The sequence below is a fragment of the Anomaloglossus baeobatrachus genome, chromosome 10, assembly GCF_048569485.1.
Source record: "Anomaloglossus baeobatrachus isolate aAnoBae1 chromosome 10, aAnoBae1.hap1, whole genome shotgun sequence".
Taxonomy (NCBI): Eukaryota; Metazoa; Chordata; class Amphibia; order Anura; family Aromobatidae; genus Anomaloglossus; species Anomaloglossus baeobatrachus.
Window position 1 is genome coordinate 214,327,529 of NC_134362.1, and position 27,537 is coordinate 214,355,065.

At 50.0% G+C, this 27,537-nt stretch overlaps 1 protein-coding gene across 2 annotated transcripts in view; it reads left to right on the plus strand.

The window, feature by feature from the left end:
• MATCAP1 (microtubule associated tyrosine carboxypeptidase 1) overlaps nt 1-4,901 on the plus strand; it is a 109,634-nt gene extending 104,733 nt beyond the window's left edge. For both annotated transcript variants that reach the window (XM_075326285.1, XM_075326284.1), the window contains exons 6-7: nt 2,271-2,368; nt 2,449-4,901. In XM_075326285.1, coding sequence (XP_075182400.1) covers nt 2,271-2,368; nt 2,449-2,643 — 293 coding nt within the window. In that variant the 3' untranslated portion in view covers nt 2,644-4,901. The remainder of the gene's footprint in view (nt 1-2,270; nt 2,369-2,448) is intronic.
• The last annotated feature ends 22,636 nt before the right edge of the window (nt 4,902-27,537 follow it).

Genomic DNA, 27,537 nt, shown 5'->3' on the forward strand with positions numbered 1-27,537 from the left:
GTTTCTCCCTTACTGATTGTGTACCTGACTCTCCGTATGTTTCTCCCTTACTGGTTGTGTGCCTCACTCCTCTGATTCTCCCTTACTGGTTGTGTACCTGACTCTCCGTATGTTTCTCCCTTACTGGTCGCCTGCCTCACTCTCCGTATGTTTCTCCCTTACTGGTTGTGTACCTGACTCTCCATATGTTTCTCCCTTACTGGTTGTGTACCTGACTCTCCGTATGTTTCTCCCTTACTGGTTGTGTACCTGACTCTCTGTATGTTTCTCCCTTACTGGTTGTGTACCTGACTCTCCGTATGTTTCCCCCTTACTGGTTGTGTACCTGACTCTCCGTATGTTTCTCCCTTACTGATTGTGTACCTGACTCTCCGTATGTTTCTCCCTTACTGGTCGCCTGCCTCACTCTCCGTATGTTTCTCCCTTACTGGTTGTGTACCTGACTCTCCATATGTTTCTCCCTTACTGGTTGTGTACCTGACTCTCCGTATGTTTCTCCCTTACTGGTTGTGTACCTGACTCTCCGTATGTTTCTCCCTTACTGGTCGCCTGCCTCACTCTCCGTATGTTTCTCCCTTACTGGTCGCCTGCCTCACTCTCCGTATGTTTCTCCCTTACTGGTTGTGTGCCTGACTCTCCGTATGTTTCTCCCTTACTGGTTGTGTGCCTGACTCTCCGTATGTTTCTCCCTTACTTGTTGTGTACCTGACTCTCCGTATGTTTCTCCCTTACTGGTCGCCTGCCTGACTCTCCGTATGTTTCTCCCTTACTGGTTGTGCACCTGACTCTCCGTATGCTTTCTCTTTCACCGTTTGTGCACTGGCTCTCCGTATGTTTCTCCCTTACTGGTTGTGTACCTGACTCTCCGTATGTTTCCCCCTTACTGGTTGTGTACCTGGCTCTCCGTATGCTTTCTCTCTTACTGGTTGTGCACCTGACTCTCCGTATGCTTTCTCTTTCACCGTTTGTGCACTGGCTCTCCGTATGCTTTCTCTTACTGGTTGTGCACCTGACTCTCCGTATGCTTTCTCTTTCACCGGTTGTTCTCCTGACTCGCCGTATGTTTCTCCCTTACCAGTTGTGCACCTGACTCTCCGTATGCTTTCTCTTTCACCGTTTGTGCACTGGCTCTCCGTATGCTTTCTCTTACTGGTTGTGCACCTGACTCTCTGTATTCTTTCTCTCTCACCGGTTGTTCTCCTGACTCTCCATGTTTTCTCTTTCACCGTTTGTGCACTTTACTCTCCGTAAGCTTTTTCTCTTACTGGTTCTCCTGACTCTCCAATGATCATAAAAAAAGTGAATCAGCTCACCACCATGTAGTTATTCCAGGAAGGAAAATCTGAACGGTACTCGTGGGTTAAGAAGGCTGTAGTCAATCAAAAAAAGGCGGATCCCCAGCACAAGGAACGTCCATAGAAACTTTAAATAAAGTTAAAATTTCATTTTATTCGAATAATGGTTAAAAAATGGGGAAGAAGGAAAAAAACATAACTCTTCCAATCTATGCATTTCAGACGCGATCGTCTTTAGTCATGATCAAAACGATGCCTATGAACAATCGCGTCTGAAACGCGTAGATCGAAGGAGTTGTGTTTTATTCCTTCTTCCCCCTTTTTTAACAATTATTCGAATAAAATGAAATTTTAACTTTATTTCAAGTTTCTATGGACATTCTTTGTGCCTGGGATCTGCCTTTTTTTGATAGACTCCTGACTCGCCGTATGCTTGCTCCCTTACCGGTTGTGATCCTGAATCTTTCTATGCTTTCTCTCTTACCGGTTGTGCACCTGACTCTCCGTACGTTTCTCCCTTACCAGATGTGTACCTGACTCCATATGCTTTCTCTCTTACCGGGTGTTCTCCTGACTCTCCGTATGCGTTCTCTTTCACCGGTTGTGCACTTTACTCTCCGTATGCTTTTTCTCTCACCGGTTGTGCACTTTACTCTCCGTATGCTTTCTCTCTCACCGGTTGTGCACTTTACTCTCCGTATGCTTTTTCTCTCACCGGTTGTGCACTTTACTCTCCGTATGCTTTCTCTCTCACCGGTTGTGCACTTTACTCTCCGTATGCTTTTTCTCTCACCGGTTGTGCACTTTACTCTCCGTATGCTTTCTCTCTCACCGGTTGTGCACTTTACTCTCCGTATGCTTTCTCTCTTACCGGTTCTCCTGACTCTCCGTATGCTTTCTCTCTCACCGGTTGTGTACCTCACTCTATGTATGCTCTCTTTCCACCTGACGTTGCCTTTGTGTTCTTTCCTCCAGGCTGCTTCAGTAAAGATCAGGTCTACCTAGACGGTATCATACGTATCTTGCGTTACCGCCACGCCATTGACTTCCGCCTGCTGACTTCCCTAGGAAAGGTAACAGCCGTCACTACAGGAAGAATGTTGCCCGTGGGTTTGTTATTGGTCGAGGATGTCTTACATTATGTGTTCTCTAGGTCGCCTTCGAGGATGTGGAGCGACTTCATCCATTTGCTCAGCTGGAGAACACTCGTCTTCCTCACTTCATGCGGGACATGGAGAAATATTACCATCATCTGAACCACGTGATGGAGATGAACCAGCTGAGCGATGAGGAGCTCTGCAGCATTATCCCAGACTTCTCGTACTCTGCCTCTTCAGACATTTGTTAGTTGGGAGGGGAGGGGTGTAAGTGGACGGCTGACCCTTTTATACATGGATCACACAAGACTCACCTTTTTTTATATTCTGCTTTTTATTACTGTTCTCCTTGTGTTCAGGCTGTGTATGTAGCAGCTGGTGCTCGCAGTGAGGGCTGAGGTGGGCCTGTGCTCGGGCTGTGTATGTAGCAGCTGGTGCTCGCAGTGAGGGCTGAGGTGGGCCTGCGCTCGGGCTGTGTATGTAGTAGCTGGTGCTCGCAGTGAGGGCTGAGGTGGGCCTGTGCTCGGGCTGTGTATGTAGCAGCTGGTGCTCGCAGTGAGGTCTGAGGTGGGCCTGTGCTCGGGCTGTGTATGTAGCGGCTGGTGCTCACAGAGAGGGCTGAGGTGGGCCTGTGCTCGGGCTGTGTATGTAGCAGTGAGGGCTGAGGTGGGCCTGTGCTCAGGCTGTGTATGTAGTGGCTGGTGCTCGCAGCGGGGGCTGAGGTGGGCCTGTGCTCGGGCTGTGTATGTAGTGGCTGGTGCTCACAGTGAGGGCTGAGGTGGGCCTGTGCTCGGGCTGTGTATGTAGCAGTGAGGGCTGAGGTGGGCCTGTGCTCAGGCTGTGTATGTAGTGGCTGGTGCTCGCAGTGGGGGCTGAGGTGGGCCTGTGCTCGGGCTGTGTATGTAGCAGTGAGGGCTGAGGTGGGCCTGTGCTCAGGCTGTGTATGTAGTGGCTGGTGCTCGCAGTGGGGGCTGAGGTGGGCCTGTGCTCGGGCTGTGTATGTAGTGGCTGGTGCTCACAGTGAGGGCTGAGGTGGGCCTGTGCTCGGGCTGTGTATGTAGCAGTGAGGGCTGAGGTGGGCCTGTGCTCAGGCTGTGTATGTAGTGGCTGGTGCTCGCAGTGGGGGCTGAGGTGGGCCTGTGCTCGGGCTGTGTATGTAGCAGTGAGGGCTGAGGTGGGCCTGTGCTCAGGCTGTGTATGTAGTGGCTGGTGCTCGCAGTGGGGGCTGAGGTGGGCCTGTGCTCGGGCTGTGTATGTAGTGGCTGGTGCTCGCAGTGAGGGTTGAGGTGGGCCTGTGCTCGGGCTGTGTATGTAGCGGCTGGTGCTCGCAGTGGGGGCTGAGGTGGGCCTGTGCTCGGGCTGTGTATGTAGCGGCTGGTGCTCGCAGTGAGGGTTGAGGTGGGCCTGTGCTCGGGCTGTGTATGTAGTGGCTGGTGCTCGCAGTGAGGGTTGAGGTGGGCCTGTGCTCGGGCTGTGTATGTAGCGGCTGGTGCTCGCAGTGAGGGCTGAGGTGGGCCTGTGCTCGGGCTGTGTATGTAGCGGCTGGTGCTCGCAGTGAGGGCTGAGGTGGGCCTGTGCTCGGGCTGTGTATGTAGTGGCTGGTGCTCGCAGTGAGGGTTGAGGTGGGCCTGTGCTCGGGCTGTGTATGTAGCGGCTGGTGCTCACAGAGAGGGCTGAGGTGGGCCTGTGCTCGGGCTGTGTATGTAGCGGCTGGTGCTCGCAGTGGGGGCTGAGGTGGGCCTGTGCTCGGGCTGTGTATGTAGCGGCTGATTCTCGCAGTGAGGGCTGAGGTGGGCCTGTGCTCGGGCTGTGTATGTAGCGGCTGGTGCTCGCAGTGAGGGTTGAGGTGGGCCTGTGCTCGGGCTTTATATGTAGCGGCTGGTGCTCACAGTGAGGGCTGAGGTGGGCCTGTGCTCAGGCTGTGTATGTAGCGGCTGGTGCTCGCAGTGGGGGCTGAGGTGGGCCTGTGCTCGGGCTGTGTATGTAGCGGCTGGTGCTCGCAGTGGGGGCTGAGGTGGGCCTGTGCTCGGGCTGTGTATGTAGCGGCTGGTGCTCACAGTGAGGGCTGAGGTGGGCCTGTGCTCAGGCTGTGTATGTAGCGGCTGGTGCTCACAGTGAGGGCTGAGGTGGGCCTGTGCTCGGGCTGTGTATGTAGCGGCTGGTGCTCACAGTGAGGGCTGAGGTGGGCCTGTGCTCAGGCTGTGTATGTAGCGGCTGGTGCTCACAGTGAGGGCTGAGGTGGGCCTGTGCTCGGGCTGTGTATGTAGTGGCTGGTGCTCGCAGTGAGGGCTGAGGTGGGCCTCTGCTCGGGCTATGTATGGGCTGGTGCTCGCAGTGGTGGCTGAGGTGGGCCTGTGCTCGGGCCGTGTATGTAGCGGCTGGTTCTCGCAGTGAGGGGCTGAGGTGGGCCTGTGCTCAGGCAGGCGGGGGTGCGACTCTGCACAGGATGGTGGTTTTTGGACAATGTTGTGTTATTATTTCCCTAATAACATTTACCACTTTTCTCGCATGTCTGGGCTGATTGTTGTCTCGTCGTCATCCTTGTCTGGACATTACTGGAGTCATTGCTGTTTATCGATATAAAGAACAGAAAAAAGGGGGCTCTCTGCTCCATGTTTTAGGATTTCCAATTGAGCGCAGTCCACGGCTAAATCCTGTGACGGCTTTCCAGGTAAGTATGAAGGGAAAAAAACAAAAGAAAAGATTCCAGCTTCAACATGTAGGAAAAGAGTAGCTTAAAAATCCATATTTTAATGGGTCAATTAAAACTAACGCATTTCAGGCTTATGGTGACCTTACTCATGGTACCATGCTTTCTACCTTACTGGTTGTGCTCCTGACTCTCCGTATGCTTTCTATCTTACCGGTTGTGCTCCTGACTCTCCGTATGCTTTCTATCTTACCGGTTGTGCTCCTGACTCTCTGTATGCTTTCTCCCTTACCGGTTGTGCTCCTGACTCTCTGTATGCTTTCTCCCTTACCGGTTGTGCTCCTGACTCTCTGTATGCTTTCTCCCTTACCGGTTGTGCTCCTGACTCTCTGTATGCTTTCTCCCTTACCGGTTGTGCTCCTGACTCTCTGTATGCTTTCTCCCTTACCGGTTGTGCTCCTGACTCTCTGTATGCTTTCTCCCTTACCGGTTGTGCTCCTGACTCTCTGTATGCTTTCTCCCTTATCGGTTTTAGCCCTGATTCTTCATATGCTTTCTCTCTTATCGGTTGTGCTCCTGACTCTCTGTATGCTTTCTCCCTTATCGGTTTTAGCCCTGATTCTTCATATGCTTTCTCTCTTATCGGTTGTACGCCTGCCTCTCCCTATGATTTTTCTCTTACCAGTTGTGCTCCTGATTCGCTGTATGCTTTCTCTCTTATCGGTTGTATGCCTGCTTGTCCGAATGTATTTTCCCTTACCGGTTGTACGCCTGACTCTCTGTATACTTTTTCCCTTACCGGTTGTACGCCTGACTCTCCGTATGCCTTCTCTCTTACCGGATGTACGCCTTACTCTCTGTATGCTTTCTCCCTTATCAGTTGTACGCCTGACTGTTATGATTCAGTGACCGAGGAGGATCAGAAAAAGGACAAAAACTCGGAAACTCAAAAAATAACCTGGAACCTAAACGGACTGCAGTCCTAATACTAACACACAACTAGAAGTAGCCATGGGACGTGCCTACGATGACCTGGTCGCCTCGACACAGCCGGATAACTAAATATTCTTACAGAGAGAAATGTTAGAAAAGTTAATCTGCCTCGGAGTAGTCCCCAAAAATATAGATAGCCTTCCCACATGTAAAGCCTACGGTGATATAAGAAAACACAATATGTAGCTAGAGAACAAATTCAGCAAAGATGAGGCCCAAACTATCTGCATAGGAAAGTATAGGAAAGTGCACTGACTGCAGCCGTAAAAACTCTAGTAAATACCAGCATGCCTGATATGGAAAAATACTGAGCCTGCACAGGCTCTCTCCCACTATATCAGTACTCTGGTGTTACTGGGATCCAAGAAAAACGCTGATCTAGAGGGACTGAATTTTATACCAAACATGACAAAATCACAATACATAGCAGAACATGGAGCAAGGTACACAGATACTCCCAGCAGGGAATGAGCTAACTCCACCAAGAACTCCACACAGGCAAAATAACAAGAAAGTGGAAACCATAAGCAGAGGTACAAAGACCACCTTATCTAAGAGGAGTTCTGGTAGACACAGAGAAAAGAGCTGGTTTCAGGAAGTCCTTAGCACACAGGAGATGCATTGAGCACCGGCAAGGAACAGGAGGAAACTACTCAATTATATAGGCCCAATCTGAATGGCCTGATTGCAAATCCTCAGCTGGCTGGTTCCCATTCAGCAACTCAACTGCATTACCAGCACTGACCACAAGATGGAGCCCCAAACTGGAATCTAATTCAAATAGGAGCAAATACAAAGAACAGTCCAGCTCACCTGTTTTAATTCATTGGAGACCAGCAGTTTTTGACCGTGCACTGACTAGGAGGAGAAAGCCAACTCCAAGCAGATAAGGAGAAAAATTTGTAGGATTGTCCAGCAAACAGGTCCAAAGTTTAAAAGTAAAAAAAAATGTTTTCTTTATTTCATTGTAGATAAAATTCCATCATGTCAAGTACACAAAACGTAGAGCAGGAGGACGCGTTTCAGATATCACATCCTTATTCTGTCTCCATACAGAACATAATGAAACAAGCCTTTTAAAAACACAAGTAAACAGGACATGAGGTCACAATAGCAGTAGCAGATTGAATTAATCAAACAGCATATGTGCGCAGAGGGGAACAAGCAGAGAGAAAAAAGAAAAAAAATCAATATGGAAGCATTAAATCATTTTTAAGATTAAGACCCACAGGTGATCTCGTTTTCATATCCAAAATCCAATGTGCTTCCTTACGTAGTAAAATGTTTTTTTATATTACCCCCTCTACGTGGTAACAGAATTTTTCCAAAGCATTCACCTGTAAACCATCGAGGTTACCACCATGAACACTCAAATGTGGTGAAGCTCCCGATAAATTTCTGGTAGACGCATTAGAAATATCATAAACATGTTGTGAGATGCGTTTTCTGAGTGTTCTGGTGGTGCACCCTATATACTGCATGCGGCAAATAGTACAGGAAATCATGTAAACTAAGTTGGAGGTCCCACAATTAATAATGTTTTTATATCAAATTTGCGACCATTTGAGTAAGATTCAGAAGAGGTGATATTTGACGTAAATCTACACAAGCCACATGCCTTTTTTCCACATTTAAACGACCCCCTAGTGGGAAGCCAGTTTTTCTCATCAGGCCCGTTTTAATTGAATCTTTTCAAATGGTCGCTTGGTGATAGAATTGACCCCAGCGTGATGTTCCTTTTTGGTACAAATTTTATACCATTACACAATATTTTTGGTAATGTCTCATCTGTATTTACAACTGGAAGGAATTTTTTTATTATATGAATAATTTCATTTTTACTATATTTTGTGGAAAAAACTAGTTGAGAAGAACTCATTTGAATAGTTTTAGGTTGATTTTTAATTTTCAAATAATGATCTCTATCTTTGAGTTATGTTTTTTATTTTAGCTTTTTCTAAATTTATTTTTTGAATACCCCCTAGCTAAAAATCTATCATTGATTTTATCACATTCTAATTCAAAGTCCTCAGGTTTAGTGCAGCAACGTTTGGCTCTAATAAATTCCCCCACAGGGATGTTTTCAACCACGTGTCTGGGGTGGCAGCTACCAGCGTGCAATAGCGAATTTCCTGCTCAGGGTTTGTAAAATAGTCTGCTGTGCACACATCCATCCTCACAAATGCCTGTTAAAGTCATATCCAAAAATTGTATCTGGGAACATTCTACTCTTGAAGTAAAAAACACGTTGTGTGGGTTATTACCTATGTATGCAAGGAAGCTCTCAATGGGGTACATGATTTTTTCCATATAATAAGTATATCATCTATGAACCTGAGGTATAAAACTATCTCAGATTGAAATGGATTTGCATGATAGAATATATATTGTTGCTCCCACCAGAACATAAAGATGTTTGCGAGGGACGGGGAAAAGGAGCCCCCATGGAACATCCCTGCATCTGGAGGTAAAAATCTCCCATATACAAAAAATAATTGTATTTTAAAAGAAAAGAAGTAACATCAAGAATGTACTGCTGTAAATCCAAAGAATAATTGGAATATTTTGATAGCTGCGTTTTTAACGCCAAATATCACCTCTTTTGAATCTTACTCAAATGGTCGCAAATTTGATATAAAAACATTTATTAATTGTGGGACATCCAACTTAGTTTACATGATTTCCTGTACTATTTGCCGCATGCAGTATATAGGGTGCACCACCAGAACACTCAGAAAACGCATCTCACAACATGTTTATGATATTTCTAATGCGTCTACCAGAAATCTATCGGGAGCTTCACCACATTTGAGTGTTCATGGTGGTAACCTCGATGGTTTACAGGTGACTGCTTTGGAAAAAATTCTGTTACCACGTAGAGGGGGTAATATAAAAAACATTTTACTACGTAAGGAAGCACATTGGATTTTGGATCTGAAAACGAGGTCACCTGCGGGTCTTAATCTTAAAAATTATTTAATGCTTGTATATTGATTTTTTTTCTTTTATTTTTTTTTTTTTTTTTTTTCCCCCCCTCTCTTTTCTTGTTCCCCTCTGCGCACATATGCTGTTTGATTAATTCAATCTGCTACTGCTATTGTGACCTCATGTCCTGTTTACTTGTGTTTTTAAAAGGCTTGTTTCATTATGTTCTGTATGGAGACAGAATAAGGATGTGATATCCGAAACGCGTCCTCCTGCTCTGTTTTCTGTACGTGACAAGATGGAAATTTATCTACGATGAAATAAAAAAAAACATTTTTTACTTTTAAACTTTGGACCTGTTTGCTGGACAATCCTAAAAATTAATCTAATTCAAATGTATTCACAACACCTGACTCTCCGTATGCTTTCTCCCTTACTGGTTGTATGCCTGCCTCTCCGTATGCTTTCTCCCTTATCGGTTGTACGCCTGACTCTCCGTATGCTGTTACCGATTGTACGCCTGACTCTCTCTATATGCTTTCTCTTTTACCAGTTGTATGCCTGACTCTCCGTATGCTGTCACTGTTACCGGTTGTGCTCCTGACTCTCCGTATGCTTTCTCTCTTACTGGTTGTACGCCTGACTCTCTGTATGCTTTCTACCTTACCGGTTGTACGCCTGCCTCTCCGTATGCTTTCTACCTTACCGGTTGTACGCCTGCCTCTCCGTATGCTTTCTCTCTTACCGGTTGTACGCCTGACTCTCCGTATGCTTTCTCTCTTACCGGTTGTACGCCTGACTCTCCGTATGCTTTCTCTCTTACCGGTTGTACGCCTGACTCTCCGTATGCTGTCACTGTTACCGGTTGTATGCCTGTCTCTCAATATGCTTCCTCTCTTACCGGTTGTACGCCTGACTCTCCGTATGCTTTCTCTCTTACCGGTTGTACGCCTGACTCTCCGTATGCTTCCTCTCTTACCGGTTGTACGCCTGACTCTCCGTATGCTTCCTCTCTTAGCGGTTGTACGCCTGACTCTCCGTATGCTGTCTGTCTTACCGGTTGTACGCCTGACTCTCCGAATGCTGTCTGTCTTACCGGTTGTACGCCTGCCTCTGTGTGCATTCTCCCTTCTGTACCATGAGTAAGGGCACAATAAGCCTGAAACCCGTTGGTTTTAATTGACCCAATAAAATGACTTTTTAAGCTACTAATATATTTCTTCTTTCATGCGGAAGCTGGAATTTTTTCTTTTGTTTTTTTTTTCCTTTATGATTATTGATACAGAGTCCAATCTTATGCCCAAATGTGAGGTGCTCTCACTGCCCTCTGGCCTCACCTGCCCAATATTCATACACTGCCGGGGCTGGGCTATGGTCGCACAGGCCCTGACCCCCCTGAGCGATCTCCTACGGATCCTGTGTGATCGCTATTCACATTTACGGCTCGGATCTGGACACCCCAATTCTCTGACCAGGACTGGTAGTCATGCATCTTCTGTCCTCTCTGACTTTATACCATCCATGGCTTGTACACCTGAATTCTGCCCCCTCATTAGTGGTGACTTAAAGCCCACCCAAACACATGCAGGCCAAGTCCCACCTGTATGTGATCTGTATGAGGAGAGGGATCCCTGGCAGACTCCTTTGTCTGCACCCCTGCCCTCTATAACACCTCCTGTCCCACTGTACCCGGAGCACCTCAGTACCTACCCTGTAGAGAAGAACGTCATGCAAACATCCAATATACAGGGGTTTGGTGCCTGAATTTGGGGATTTCGTCCTCCCATCATTAGTGCCTGGAGCTGCTGTGTGCCCTGTCGGACCCTAATCTTTGCTCAGACAGTAAATGGGTCTGATGAGCCAGTCGGATCCTACATCAGGGGCGGTTTATTAATCAGCGCAGTCATGAAATATTGAAAGGCACATTATATCATTGTGGAAAAGCCGCGGGGGCCTGAGTAATGCTGTGATGGCCGCCGGCGCAGGCAGTGGGTTCTCACATCTCCCGATGGCTGCAGCCTTCACCCTCAGGCGTCGTCCTGTACAAAGGCCAGTTTCATTCTGGCTTTCTTTTACACTGCATTCAAAGTGAACGTTTACATTATTGTGCAGCGTGCGATCGTTAGCAGCACGTGCGATCGTCAGCAGAATTCGATCGTCGGCAGCATTTTTACAACCATCCTCCATATGCATGTCCAAACATTCAGATAAAGAGTTGAGGGCTCGTGAATGTGTCAGAATGGTGGGATGATGTCTGCACCCCGGCAGCAGTGCGGGCACCCACCTTCCAGTCAATCTTTGTTACTCTCTGCTCCACTGGGGGCGCTGTTCCCCACCTGAATCTCCGGTCGCAGCTCCAGCATCAGTTCTGCTCCCACTCCTGTGACAAGAGCCAAATCCTCCACACGGCGGAAGCCATGAATCTTGCGGCGATGCGCTGTGATACTTTGCGCTAATGCCCGGGATACGCCTGGCAGAGTCATCAGCTCCTCCTCTGTAGCTGCATTAATGTCCAGACAGCTCTCTGGAGGCGCAGACCTCAGGGAGGACGCAGTCCGTCTCCGTCTTCCCGACCTACAGCTCACAGCAGAGCCCATGGCCGTGCAGAGGATGATCAGTCCAAGAGCACAGATTCCCCCAACCGCCGCACACACTGAGCCTCCTATACAGAGGTGCACAGTGCACTGCGGACTCTGCCCTGCAGAAAGGTGTGCCGCCACCTAATGAGTAACTGCGACCTTTCCTCTGCTAGATAACGAGGGACTACAACCGTGTAATGGAGAGAAGTAATGGGAATCCCCTGCGACTGCAACAAAGAAAAGTGGCAGGAATCCCCCTGCGACTGCAATAAAGAAAAGCGTCAGGAATCCCCCTGCGACTGCAACAAAGAAAAGCAGCAGGAATCCCCCTGCGACTGCAATAAAGAAAAGCGTCAGGAATCCCCCTGCGACTGCAACAAAGAAAAGCAGCGGGAATCCCCCTGCGACTGCAACAAAGAAAAGCGGCGGGAATCCCCCTGCGACTGCAACAAAGAAAAGCGGCAGGAATCCCCCTGCGACTGCAACAGAGAGAAGCAGCAGGAATCCCCCTGCGACTGCAACAGAGAGAAGCAGCAGGAATCCCCCTGCGACTGCAACAAAGAAAAGCAGTGGGAATCCCCCTGCGACTGCAATAAAGAAAAGCGGCGGGAATCCCCCTGCGACTGCAACAGAGAGAAGCAGCAGGAATCCCCCTGCGACTGCAACAAAGAAAAGCGGCAGGAATCCCCCTGCGACTGCAACAGAGAGAAGCAGCAGGAATCCCCCTGCGACTGCAACAAAGAAAAGCAGCGGGAATCCCCCTGCGACTGCAACAGAGAGAAGCAGCAGGAATCCCCCTGCGACTGCAACAAAGAAAAGCGGCAGGAATCCCCCTGCGACTGCAACAGAGAGAAGCAGCAGGAATCCCCCTGCGACTGCAACAAAGAAAAGCAGCGGGAATCCCCCTGCGACTGCAACGGAGAGGAGCAGCAGGAATCCCCTTGTAACTGCAAGGAGAGTAGCTGAGGGAATCCCCCTGGGACTACAACGGAGAGAAGCGGCAGGAATCCCCCTGCGAGTGCAACAAAGAAAAGCGGCAGGAATCCCCCTACGACTGCAACGGAGAGAAGCAGCAGGAATCCCCTTGTAACTGCAAGGAGAGAAGTGGCAGGAATTCCCTTGTAACTGCAACAAAAAAGCGGCAGGAATCCCCCTGCGACTGCAACAAAGAAAAGCAGCGAGAATCCCCCTGCGACTGCAACAAAGAAAAGCAGTGGGAATCCCCCTGCGACTGCAACAAAGAAAAGCAGCGGGAATCCCCCTGCGACTGCAATAAAGAAAAGCGGCGGGAATCCCCCTGCGACTGCAACAGAGAGAAGCAGCAGGAATGCCCCTGCGACTGCAACAGAGAGAAGCAGCAGGAATCCCCTTGTAACTGCAAGGAGAGAAGCTGAGGGAATCCCTCTGCGAGTGCAACAAAGAAAAGCAGCGGGAATCCCCCTACGACTGCAACGAAGAGAAGCAGCAGGAATCCCCTTGTAACTGCAAGGAGAGAAGCGGCAGGAATCCCCCTGGGACTACAACGGAGAGAAGCGGCAAGAATCCCCCTGCGAGTGCAACAAAGAAAAGCAGCGGGAATCCCCCTGCGACTGCAACGGAGAGAAGCAGCAGGAATCTCCTTGTAACTGCAAGGAGAGAAGTGGCAGGAATCCCCTTGTAACTGCAAGGAGAGAAGCGGAGGGAATCCCTCTGCGAGTGCAACAAAGAAAAGCAGCGGGAATCCCCCTACGACTGCAACGGAGAGAAGCAGCAGGAATCCCCTTGTAACTGCAAGGAGAGAAGTGGCAGGAATTCCCTTGTAACTGCAACAAAGAAAAGCGGCAGGAATCCCCCTGCGACTGCAACAAAGAAAAGCGGCAGGAATCCCCCTGCGACTGCAACACAGAAAAGCAGCGAGAATCCCCCTGCGACTGCAACAAAGAAAAGCAGTGGGAATCCCCCTGCGACTGCAATAAAGAAAAGCAGCAGGAATCCCCCTGCGACTGCAACAAAGAAAAGCAGCAGGAATCCCCCTGCGACTGCAATAAAGAAAAGCGGCAGGAATCCCCCTGCGACTGCAACAAAGAAAAGCAGTGGGAATCCCCCTGCGACTGCAACAAAGAAAAGCAGTGGGAATCCCCCTGCGACTGCAATAAAGAAAAGCGGCAGGAATCCCCCTGCGACTGCAACAGAGAGAAGCAGCAGGAATCCCCCTGCGACTGCAACAGAGAGAAGCAGCAGGAATCCCCCTGCGACTGCAACAAAGAAAAGCAGCGGAAATCCCCCTGCGACCGCAACAAAGAAAAGCAGCGGGAATCCCCCTGCGACTGCAACGGAGAGAAGCAGCAGGAATCCCCTTGTAACTGCAAGGAGAGAAGCTGAGGGAATCCCTCTGCGAGTGCAACAAAGAAAAGCAGCGGGAATCCCCTACGACTGCAACGGAGAGAAGCAGCAGGAATCCCCTTGTAACTGCAAGGAGAGAAGCGGCAGGAATCCCCCTGGGACTACAACGGAGAGAAGCGGCAGGAATCCCCCTGCGAGTGCAACAAAGAAAAGCGGCAGGAATGCCCCCTGCGACTGCAACAAAGAAAAGTGCCAAGAATCCCCCTGCGACTGCAAGGAGAGAAGCTGAGGGAATCCCTCTGCGAGTGTAGTTTCATAGTTTTTAAGGTTGAAGGGAGACTCTAAGTCCATCTAGTTCAACCCGTAGCCTAACATGTTGATCCAGAGGAAGGCAAAAAAAACCCAATGTGTCAAATAAGCTCCAATGGGGAAAAAAATTCCTTCCTGACTCCACATACGGCAATCAGACTAGTTCCCTGGATCAACACCCTGTCATAAAATCCAATATACATAACTGGTAATATATTTTTCAATTAATGCGATCAGGCTCTGCTTAAATTTTACTTGTGAATCCCTCATTACAACATCATACGGCAGAGAGTTCCATAGTCTCACTGCTCGTACAGTAAAGAATCCTCATCTGTGATTATGATTAAACATTCTTTCCTCAAGACGTAGCGGATGCCCCCGTGTTCCAGTCGCAGGCCTAGGTGTAAAGAGATCTTTGGAAAGGTCTCTGTACTGTCCCCTCATATATTTATACATTGTGATTAGATCCCCCTAAGCCTTTGTTTTTCCCTAACTAACTAACCCCAAGTTTAATAACCTGTCTTGGTATTGCAGCCCACCCATTCCTCTAATAATCTTGGTCGCTCTTCTATCTACCTGTAAGATTATGCTATTTATAACCTTCTATACTTTTGCTAACAAGAAATGCATCCATTCCTCTCTTAAATTCATTCAGTGAGTTGGCCATCACCACTTCCTCAGGAAGAGAGTTCCAGAGCCTCACTGCTCTTACCGTGAAGAACCCTCTTCTATGCTGATGTAGGAATTTTCTTTCCTCCAATCGAAAAGAATGCCCCCTTGTTCTTGTCATAGTCCTTGGTACAAACAGATCATGGGAGAGATCTCTATATGGCCCTCTGATATATTTGTACATATTTATTAGGTCTCCCCTAAGTCTTCTCTTTTCTAGAGTAAATAGACCTAATTTTGATAACCTTTCCGTGTATTGTAATGCACCCATTCCATTTATTATTTTAGTAGCCCGCCTCTGAACCCTTTCAAGTTCAGTAATGTCTTTCTTCAGCACCGGCGCCCAAAATTGCACACAATACTCCAAGTGTGGTCTGACTAGTGATTTGTACAGAGGGAGAATGATGTTTTCATCTCGTGCCCCCAGACCTCTTCTAATGCATCCCATCACCCTATTTGCTTTGGTGGCTGCTGCCTGACACTGGGCACTTCAATTTAGATTCTTATTCACTAAGATGCCTAAGTCTTTTTCCATGTCTGATTTCCCCAGCAGTTTCCCATTTAGTAAGTAATCGTAGCATCTGTTTCTCCTTCCCATGTGCATAACCTTACACTTATCTGTGTTAAACCTCATTTGCCATTTTTCAGCCCAATTCTCCAATTTACTCAAGTCCATCTGTAGTTGCAAACTATCCTCCTTTGTGTTAACTACCTTACATAGTTTTGTATCATCTGCAAATACTGATATTTTACTCTGTAAACCATCCACCAGATCATTAATAAATATATTAAATAGTAGGGGGCCCAATACAGACCCCTGTGGCACCCCACTAGTAACCCTGGCTTAATCTGAGTATGCGCCATTAATAACCACTCTTTGTTTTCTACCACTAAGCCAGCTACCTACCCATCTACACACATTTTCCCCGAGCCCAAGCTTTCTCATTTTACTTAGCAGTCTTTTATGTGGGACAGTGTCAAATGCTTTACCGAAGTCGAGATAAATGACATCCAATGATTCTCCTCGGTCCATGTGAGAGCTTACATCCTCATAGAAGCTGATCAGGTTAGTGTGACAGGAGCGATCCTTCATAAATCCATGTTGATATGGAGTTAAACAGTTATTAACATTGAGACATTCCATAATAGTATCCCTTAAAAACCCTTCAAACATTTTACCCACAACAGATGTTAAGCTTACCGGCCTATAGTTTCCAGGTTCCCTTTTGCACCCTTTTTTGAATATTGGTATCACATTTGCTAGCCGCCAATCCAGTGGAACAGACCCAGTTTCTATAGAGTCTTTAAATAAAAGGAATAGAGGCCTGTCTATCACATTACTTAACTCCCTTAATACCCGAGGGTGAATGCCATCAGGGCCTGGTGATTTGTCAATTTTAATGTTACTAAGTCGGTTCTGCACTTCTTCCTGGGTTAGGCAGGTCATACTTAATGGGGCATTTACATGATCACTCTGCATTTCCCCTGGCATATGCTTTTCCTGTGTGAACACAGTTGAGAAAAAAAGTATTTAAAACATTTGCTTTTCCCACATCGCTTTCTATGATTTTACCCTCATTATTCTTTAAAGGGCCAACACCATCAATTTTAATCTTTTTTCTGTTTATATAATTGAAGAATAGTTTGGGATTTGTTTTGCTTTCCTTAGCAATGAGTCTCTCAGTTTCTACTTTTGCTAAATATATTTGTTTTTTACACATTTTATTTTTTTCTCTATATATTTTTAATGCTTCCTCGCTGCCTTCTTGTTTTAGCTTTTTAAATGCCTTTTTCTTATTATTCATTGCCCCTTTTACATCCTTATTTAGCCACATTGGTTTTCTCCTATTCCTAGCCCTTTTATTTCTGTATGGTATGGCTAGCTCGCAGTGGGTGTTTAATACTGATTTAAAAATTTCCCACTTATTTTCTGTGCTCCCATTTTTGAGGACATTGTCCCAATCAATTTGGCGAAGGTCTTCTCTAAGTTGATCAAACTTTGCTTTCCTGAAATTCAGCGTTTTTGTTACCCCCATCCAAGGCACCTTACTAAAGGACAAGTGGAATTGTATTATATTGTGGTCACTATTCCCTAGGTGCCCATCCACTCGTACGTCTGTTATTCTATCTGGCCTGTTGCTTAAAATTAAGTCCAGAAGGGCTGCCCCTCTATCCGGCCTCCAGAAGGGCTGCCCCTCTATCCGGCCTCCAGAAGGGCTGCCCCTCTAGTTGGGCCCGGCACAAGTTGGGACAGATAATTATCCTTAGTTACTGACAGAAACCGGTTTCCTTTCTGAGATACACAGGTTTCAGTTTCCCAGTCTATATCGGGGTAATTGAAGTCCCCCATAATAATCACCTCATTGTGATTTGCTGCTTTGTCTATTTGTTTCAATAATACATTTTCAGTGGTTTCTGTTATATTTGGTGGCTTATAACAAACCCCTATGAGGATTTTATTAGTTTTCCCTCCTTGTATCTCCACCCATAGAGACTCCACCTCTTCATTTCCCTCTTGAATATCTTCTCTTAGTCTGGGCTTTAAACTGGACTTTATATATAGACAGACTCCACCCCCTGGACTTTATATATAGACAGACTCCACCCCCTGGACTTTATATATAGACAGACTCCACCCCCTTTCCTTTTTTTACGATCCCTCCTAAACAATTCATATCCTTGCAGGTTAGCCGCCCAGTCCTAACTGTCATCTAACCATGTCTCAGTTATTCCTACTATGTCGTATTTCTCCTCATACATTACCAGCTCCAGTTCCTCCATCTTATTGGTCAGGCTTCTTGCATTGGTCAGCATGCAGGAAAGAAGTTTTGCTCCCCTTTTCTCAGCTTCCTTCTTAGTACCCTGTCTTGGGTCCTCTTTACGGCATCTAGTATCCTTGATTAGTTTGTCCTTCTGCTGCATGTTCTTGTCTGCTGTTTTTTCTCCCATCCCCTCTTCTTCTGGTGTAAAGGCCTCCTGATGAGTGTGGCAAGCCTTCTGGCGAACGTGTGTTTCCCAGGTTTTGTGAGGTGTATCCCGTCTCTTGCGAGAAGTCCATCGTAGAGGTAATTCACTCCATGGTCTAAGAATCCAAATCCTTGCTGCCTGCACCACCGTCGTAGCCAGTTGTTCAAATTTAGTATCCTATTCCATCTTCTGACACCATGGCCATCGACTGGGAGGATTGATGAGAAAACAACCTGTACGTTCCGTTCCTTTATTTTCTTCCCCAGAATTTCAAAGTCTTCACAAATAGTTGGTAGATCATTTCTTGCCGTGTCGTTTGTTCCTACATGTATCAATAGGAACGGGTATTCGTCCTTGGATCCGAGGATAGTTGGTATCCTGTTGGCCACATCCTTGATTTTTGCTCCAGGGAGGCAGCATACTTCTCGTGCGGTTATGTCCGGCCTGCAGATAGTTGCCTCCGTGCCTCTTAGTAGTGAGTCGCCCATAACTACCACTCTTCTTTTCTTTCTGGACGCTCTGCTTGTTGCTCCTGAGTGCTTTTGAGTGTCTTTTGTTTCTGCTTTTGTTGACAAAGTAACTTCTTTTGATGATACTGTGTCTTCTCCTGTAGAGACGGTATCATCCTGAGCTGTGCCATTTTCGTTCTCCAGCATGAGGGCTTCATATTGGTTGCTAAGCTGTGTGGGTGGTGCCGACCACTTGATCCGCTGGCTTCTTTTGGTCACATGTGTCCACTTTTCAGCCTCTGTATGTGTTCTGAAGCTTTTCTCACTTTCCATATCCTGAATTGTTGCTTCTGCCTCGTCCAAGAAGTCCTCATGTTCTTTAATTAGCTTCAAAGTTGCTATTCTTTCTTCCAGTCCCCGCACCTTTTCCTCTAAGAGGGCAACAAGTTTGCACTTTTGACAGGTGAAGTTGAATTTCTTGTGCGGCAGATCCGTAAACATGTAGCATGTGTTGCAGGTGACCATGTGGATTTTCTTCTCTTCCATAATGCTGATGTGGCGTATGACAGGCGAAAGTCGCGCGCCGTCAGGCGCGCGGTTTTGCGATGTCCTCAAACAGCGAGACCCGGCAAGTCCCAGCAATCGATCAGCTTACGGCGACTCTTCTCTTCTTAAACAGCTACAGTTATCACCACTATGAGATTGTGTTAAAACTATGCCACACTTATCTTCAGTCGCCTCCCTTTACTTCAGTACCTCGCACTCTCAGCACCTCGCTAGCTCTGGCTGGTTTATATAGTTCTACAAGGACTACTAGAAGCTGCTAGAAGCTTCTAGAAACAGGTGTGGCTAATACTACTGACTAAATCACTAGACACACTTTTTTTTTTTTTTTTTTTTTTTTTTTTTTTTTTTTGCTTTTTCACAGTACCCCAGACAAACACAGACAACAAATCCCTAATGAAATTAAACAGTTACAGTTATCACCACTATGAGATTGTGTTAAAACTATGCCACACTTATCTTCAGTTGCCTCCCTTTACTTCAGTACCTCGCACTCTCACAATGCAGCGGGAATCCCCCTACGACTGCAACGGAGAGAAGCAGCAGGAATCCCCTTGTAACTGCAAGGAGAGAAGTGGCAGGAATCCCCTTGTAACTGCAAGGAGAGAAGCTGAGGGAATCCCTCTGCGAGTGCATCAAAGAAAAGCAGCGGGAATCCCCCTACGACTGCAACGGAGAGAAGCAGCAGGAATCCCCTTGTAACTGCAAGGAGAGAAGCGGCAGGAATCCCCCTGCGACTGCAACAAAGAAAAGCGGCAGGAATCCCCCTGCGACTGCAACAAAGAAAAGCGGCAGGAATGCCCCCTGCGACTGCAACAAAGAAAAGTGCCAGAAATCCCCCCTGCGACTGCAACAGAGAGAAGTGGCAGGAATCCCCCCTGCGACTGCAGCAGAGAGGCGGTGGGAATCCCCCTGCGACTGCAGCAGAGAGGCGGTGGGAATCCCCCTGCGACTGTAATAGAGAAAGGCGGTGGGAATCCTACTGCAACAAAGAAAAGTGGTGGGAATCTCCCTGCGACTAATAGAGAGAAGCGTCGGGAATCCCCCCTGTGACTGCAACAAAAAGCGGCAGAAATCCCCCTGCGACTGCAACAGAGAGAAGTGGCGGGATTCCCCCTGCGACTGCAACGGAGAGAAGCAGCAAGAATCCCCTGCAACCATGTTGTCACGAACCACCGGGGGGGTCACTCAGAAATCCCCCGCGCTGGCTACCAGTACGTCACAATCGGGGGGTAACAAGTGGGGGTCACCCCTCCTTTATACCTCCCGACCGACAGACAGAGCACGTGACGCGCTCTCTAGCGCCCCTCTTATAGTCAGGCCAATTATGGAATTGCCCGACAATAAGCAAGGAGGCCGCTATACTACTTATGCCGATTATTGAAGGGTCCCCGGTGAGAGTAGGGTATATATTCCCCCGACCTCCGCGGGCGGAATATATAAAACCTCCCCGAATCTCACTGGCCTCCCCACAATAATCCTTGGCACAACTCGCTGCCACCAACCGCTTCACGGTAACTATTAGCCGAACACACAGACGTGGGATTCAAGATCGAGATAACAGAACAGCCCAAGATTAATTATATAATTTAATCAGCCTAAAGCACACTAGAAACTACAATATATACAATAGGGAATCTACAGAATATACATATGTCAGAGTACAGTTACAATCAAAGCATGGGTTACAAACAGGCATACACAGTTCCAGCAGTTACCTTGTGCGTCTGGCCACAGGGGGGCGCCATGAACCAGGTTTCTAGGATCCTTCCCACAGATGTTTCCTACACGTGACCCCCAGCGAAAGAACCCTGGAAAATGGCCGAAGTAGGGTTATCAACCTGGGCAAATCCAGGTCCCCTCCTACCTTAGTGACCTCAGAGGGAGCACTGCTCCACCCCTGGCTGGAGTTATGGACAATATCCTCAACATGGAATATGGGCCATAACTTTGCCTGGGAGCGTCGTAGGCGGACGCCAACGCTCTCATTGTGACAGTTATGAATTTAGCTACAGAACGAGAGGACTCATGACTTGTCTACTAGTTCCCCATTGGCTGATATCACGCCTGGGGTACTTCCCAATGTCCTACTCCCATAAAAAAGGTGTGCCAGCATCGTCCGCATGCAGAGACACCATTTTTATGGTTGCCATATTTATCGGAAATATGGCTTGCGAGATATGAACCATATTTTACTGGAGTCGTTCTGTCTGGATACTTCCAAGCTTGCTAATTAGATAGCAGCCCCTACCACAGGGTCACGGCAGGGAGTCATCCTGTGTCCATTGTTCCCACATCATCTAATCTCCATATCACAGGAGATGGCCATGGAGGTGTAAGTGGAACACAGACCAGTTCCTTTGACACCTATCTGCTAAACAAACCGTTTATCCCTGTGGTAAATTTTCTGATTGAAGGAGTTGTGTGAAGGAAAGGGGGGGTGACACCAGGAGAGGGCTTCCTGACATAACTTGAATATCATGATTTATCGTCATATCTCCGGATTTACCTCACACCTCCCCCCTTTTGAGGGCGCTAGGGGGCAGCACACTCCGGTGTTCCCCCGTGCGCCCGTCCGCGACCTCTCCTTGTCGGGACAGCCCGTCTGCGTTACCGTGGTCACGGCCCCTTTTGTGTCGAATGGTGAAGTTGTATTGCTGGAGCGCCAGGCTCCATCGCAACAACCTGCCATTCGTCCCGGAGACAGTGTGTAACCAGCTGAGGGGATTGTGGTCCGTCTCCACGATGAAGTGGCGCCCGTATAGATAGGGTTGCAGACGCTGCAGAGCCCACACTATGGCTAGGCATTCCTTCTCCATTGTGGAGTAGGCCACTTCCCTTGGTAACAGCTTCCTGCTCAGGTACAAGACTGGGTGCTCTTGGCTCGCAGAGTCCACCTGGCTGAGCACCGCACCGAGGCCGAAGTCACTGGCGTCGGTCTGTACTACAAACGGCCGCGTGAAGTCGGCTGCCTGTAGCACGGGTGGGCTGGACAGGGCGTCCTTTAGGGCCCGGAAGGCTGTCTCGCAGTCCACTGTCCAATCGACTGCAGAGGGCAGCTTCTTCTTGGTGAGGTCCGTCAAGGGCTTTGCCAGGCTACTATAGCATGGAACAAACCTCCTATAGTACCCAGCGGTCCCCAAGAAGGACATCACCTGCTTCTTGGTCCTGGGAGTGGGCCAGGATGCGATGGCCTCCACTTTCTCAGGCTCGGGCTTCAGTGTTCTCCCGCCTACCCGGTGACCGAGGTACTGGACCTCGCTCATGGCCAGCTGACACTTTCCCGGCTTGATGGTCAAACCTGCCTGGTGGATCCGCCTGAGCACCTGTGCTAGATGCTCTAGGTGATCTTCCCAGGTGGGACTGAAGACGGCAATGTCATCCAGGTACGCGGCCGCGTACCCTTCAAGTCCCTTGAGCAGAGTGTTGACCATCCGCTGGAAAGTGGCAGGGGCATTCCTCATCCCGAATGGCATCACCGTGGACTCGTACAGTCCAAATGGGGTAATAAAGGCGGAGCGTTCCCTGGCCTTGCGAGTCAGGGGGATCTGCCAATATCCCCGGCTCAGGTCCATGATGGTCAGGTACTGAGCCCCGGCCAACTGATCGAGCAGGTCATCGATGCGTGGCATTGGGTACGCATCGGCGACCGTGACAGCATTGAGCCCCCTGTAGTCCACGCAGAACCGAGTGGTTCGGTCCTTCTTAGGGACGAGGACTACAGGCGAGGCCCAAGCGCTGTTGGATGCCTGGATCACCCCCAGCTTCAGCATCTCGTCCATCTCCTGGCGCATGTGTTGCTGCACCTCCAGGGAAACCCGATATGCTGAACGCCGGATCGGGGGATGATCCCCAGTGTCCACGTGATGGACAGCCAAGTCAGTCCTTCCGGGCTGGTTGGTAAACAACCCCCGGAAGGGGTGTAGGGTGGCCCACAGCTGGGACCGTTGGTCCTCCAAGAGCTGGTGGCCAACCTCCACATCCTCAATGGATCCGCCTGCCCTAACCTGGGCTAGCATATCCAAGAGGGTTTCCGCTTCTCCCTCCTCGGGCAGGTTGCACACGGGGAGCGCACATGCCTCCCGCTCATGATGTGCCTTCATCATGTTCACATGGAAGGGCTTCCGCCTTCCACGGGCAGGGTCCAGGGTGACCAGGTACGTCACAGGGTTGAGCTGCTGGTACACGAGGTATGGGCCTTCCCAGGCTGCCTGAAGCTTGTCCTGTGGTACGGGGACCAGTACCCACACCTTTTGACCCACTTGGTAGGTCCTCTCACAAGCGTTCTGGTCGTACCAACGCTTCTGATCGGCCTGGGCTTGAGCCATATTGTCGTGTACCAGTTGCGTCAAGGCCTGCATTTTGTCCCGGAAGCGCATGACATACTCGATAACCGACACTCCAGGGGTGGCCAAATCCCCTTCCCAAGCCTCTTTCACCAGAGCCAGGGGGCCCCGCACACGTCGCCCGTACAGGAGCTCAAACGGTGAGAATCCCGTTGAGGCCTGTGGAACCTCCCGGTAAGCAAATAACAGGTGGGGGAGATACCGCTCCCAGTCACGCCCGTGGGAGTCGACCAACATCTTAAGCATCTGCTTTAGGGTGCCATTGAACCGCTCGCACAGGCCATTAGTCTGTGGATGGTACGGGCTGGCCACCAGATGTCGCACCTGGACTTGCTTACAGAGGGCCTCCATCAGCTGGGACATGAATTGGGTCCCCCGGTCAGTGAGCATTTCCTGGGGAAAACCCACTCGGGAGAAAATCTCCAGCAAGGCGGTGGCCACCTTGTCAGCCCGAATGGACGACAAGGCCACTGCTTCTGGGTACCGGGTGGCATAGTCCACTACCGTTAGTATGAAGCGTTTCCCGGAGCTGCTGGGGATGGCCAGCGGGCCGACCAGATCCACAGCCACCCTCCTGAAAGGCTCATCGATGATTGGCAGAGATACCAGTGGGGCTTTGGGGTGTGGCCCCGCCTTCCCCACTCTCTGACAGGTTTCACACGAACGGCAGTAGGCAACCACATCGGCCCCCATTTTTGGCCAGTAGAAATGCTGGTTTAACCTGGCCTTGGTCTTAGCGATCCCTAGGTGTCCGGCCATCGGAATCTCATGTGCGATCCGCAACAACTCCGTCCGGAACGGATAGGGTACCACCAACTGTCGGTCCCTGGGCCACGCCTCCGGTGAACCCTGCTGGACCGTGACCCGGTACAGCCGTCCTTGGTCCCAGACCACTCGCTCCGGGTCCGAGTCCGAGGGAGGCTGTGCCGCCTGCTCCTTTAGAGCTTTCAGGCTGTCGTCAGCTTCTAACGCTGCCTGAAACCCCTGACTAGATGTGGCCAGAATCGACGAGACTGTCACATCTTCAGTCAGTACCCCGGGACCTGTGTCCTGGCCTCCACCTGACTCGGCTGCCACTTGGTCAGAAGGGGAAGAGCTATCGGACCTCCGGGAGGCCCCTTGGCTTCCAGCACTCCCACTGCGGGTGACAGCGGCCACAGCTGCTGCGACCGTGGGTCGTGCCTGCTCCTCCTCCGTTCCTGACCAAGTCGCCGGTTCAGGCAGACCTACCTGGCTTCCTGACACCCCGGTTGTGGGGGAACCCTGCACCGAGATCTTACCTGGGAGCACTTCCGCTCCGGGACCGGCCCCAATCTCACCTGCCTGTTCCCCTCCTGCAGCAACAGAACCCCGCTGTGAAATCTCTGGGGACCCCACATTTGCTGTGGTAGCCCCCACCCCACACACTGGTCCTCCCCCTGCAGCACCCTGCTCTCTGCTTATCCCTGCAGAGGGCAACAGATCCCAGCTCACTGGCTGATCACTTGTAGAGGCATGGTCACACCTTTCTCTGACCCCCTCCCCTGTCACAGCTGCAGCTGAGTGTGTGTCTATGGTGTCTATGCAAGCAGAAATATCAGAGTTCACTCCCCCCTCCCTTACATCATTCATAGAGAACACATTAACATTGTCAGGAGTCATGTCAGTACTGGCTGAAGGTTCAGCCTTTGGGGGGGGCCCAAACTGGGAGGTTATCTGCCCCAAATCTGTCCCAAGTAGCACGTTTGCGGGGATCCGATCAGTTACCCCCACCTCCCTCACCCCTCGCCCTGCGCCCCAGTCCACATAAATGCCAGCAACAGGCAGCGCCGGGTCAATGCCTCCAATCCCGGAGACGGCGAGGGTTTTTCCAGGTATCAAGTCTTGGGGGGACACCATCTCAGGCCGCACCAGAGTCACCTCCGAGGCGCTGTCTCGCAGTCCTATGGTCACAGACCGGCCGACGGTGACAGGTTGGAAGCTGTCCAGGGACCTACCACCACCCCCACCCACACAATACACCTTGGGCGGCCCTTGGGACGGGGACGGAGCCGGGGCCTTGGGACGCTGAGGGCACATGGCCTTGAAGTGTCCAGGTAGGTTGCACTGGTGGCACCGTCTTGGCTCTGCCACGGGCCTGGAGAGGGGAGTTGAGGGGGACACCCCCTGCAGTCTAGGGGCAGGTGGGGCAGTCGTAGAATTCATCTTACCCCCTCTCCAGGTGCTGCTGGTGGCTGCTCTCCTGGCCTCAGGAGCCCGATTGTTGGTGTAGTCATCGGCCAGGGCAGCTGTAGCCGTGGACCCCTTTGGCTTCTGGTCTCGGATGAACTGGCGGAGATCCTCAGGGCAGTTCCACAAGAGTTGCTCTGTGATGACCAAGTCTAGGATCTCCGGTCCGGTGGAAAGCTGCAGGCTTGGGGTCCAGTGGTCGGCAGCTCGGGCAAGTGCCCGCCGGTGGTCAGCCCAGGAGTCCTTTGGTCCCTTCTGCAGGGTCCGGAACTTCTTGCGGTAGGACTCCGGAGTGAGGTTGTACTGTTGGATCAGGGCCCGCTTGATTGTGTCGTAGCCCTGATCTGCCTCAGTAGGCAAGTCCCCAAGGATTTCCAGGGCCTTACCCCTTAAACGGGGGGTCAAGTATTTGGCCCACTGGTCCTTGTCCAGATGGTGCTGCAGGCAAGTCCGTTCAAAAGCAGTCAGGAAAGAGTCCAAGTCTCCATCCTTCTCCAGCACTGGGAAGTCCTCAACACGGACCTTTGGAAGTTTGGTGTCTTGAAGGTCACGTGTGGCTGATGAGGGCCGGAGCTGAGCTAGCTGCAGCTGGTGGTCACGCTCTGCCTGTTGCTGTCGCTCTTCACGTGCTGCTTGCCGCTCCGCAGCCTCAGCGTCACGCGCTGCCTGTCGTTCACGCTCGGCCATGAGTATCTCGTAGGTATCCCGGTCTCCAGCCATAAGCCTGGCCAAGGCAGCTTGAAGGAGGGCCTCTGCACCTCTCAGGCCGGAGGGATTGGCAAGTGGTGATCTGCGGCACGCTGCAGAGCCAGGTGATTCACTGTCCATTTCAGAGCGGAGGACTGGCATCTGGCTCGTTGAGGACCCTTGGGCGAGCTCCTCCTCATTTTGTCCAGCAGTGCCAGGTTGTGCGATGTCCTCTGCAGAGCTGTTCTCTGGCGTCTGGCTCCTGGAGGACTCGTGGACAACCTCCTCATCGTCTCTGGCCTGAGCATCGGCCATTCCTTTGGCTTTGCTCCTGGTGCTCTCAGCCATTGTTGCAGACTTTGGTCACTGACACAGAACTGACACCTGATGTGCCCACACACCTTACAGTATCTGCACTCTGACACTCTAGTGTTGAGCTAGTCTGAAGACCCCAGCAGCCACAGCTGCTGCAGGCAGTCTTTAGTGTCTGGGAGTATGGGTCTCACACTCACACACACTATTATCTCGATCCCACCGCTTGCCACCAATATGTCACGAACCACCGGGGGGGTCACTCAGAAATCCCCCGCGCTGGCTACCAGTACGTCACAATCGGGGGGTAACAAGTGGGGGTCACCCCTCCTTTATACCTCCCGACCGACAGACAGAGCACGTGACGCGCTCTCTAGCGCCCCTCTTATAGTCAGGCCAATTATGGAATTGCCCGACAATAAGCAAGGAGGCCGCTATACTACTTATGCCGATTATTGAAGGGTCCCCGGTGAGAGTAGGGTATATATTCCCCCGACCTCCGCGGGCGGAATATATAAAACCTCCCCGAATCTCACTGGCCTCCCCACAATAATCCTTGGCACAACTCGCTGCCACCAACCGCTTCACGGTAACTATTAGCCGAACACACAGACGTGGGATTCAAGATCGAGATAACAGAACAGCCCAAGATTAATTATATAATTTAATCAGCCTAAAGCACACTAGAAACTACAATATATACAATAGCGAATCTACAGAATATACATATGTCAGAGTACAGTTACAATCAAAGCATGGGTTACAAACAGGCATACACAGTTCCAGCAGTTACCTTGTGCGTCTGGCCACAGGGGGGCGCCGTGAACCAGGTTTCTAGGATCCTTCCCACAGATGTTTCCTACACGTGACCCCCAGCGAAAGAACCCTGGAAAATGGCCGAAGTAGGGTTATCAACCTGGGCAAATCCAGGTCCCCTCCTACCTTAGTGACCTCAGAGGGAGCACTGCTCCACCCCTAGCTGGAGTTATGGACAATATCCACAACATGGAATATGGGCCATAACTTTGCCTGGGAGCGTCGTAGGCGGACGCCAACGCTCTCATTGTGACAGTTATGAATTTAGCTACAGAACGAGAGGACTCATGACTTGTCTACTAGTTCCCCATTGGCTGATATCACGCCTGGGGTACTTCCCAATGTCCTA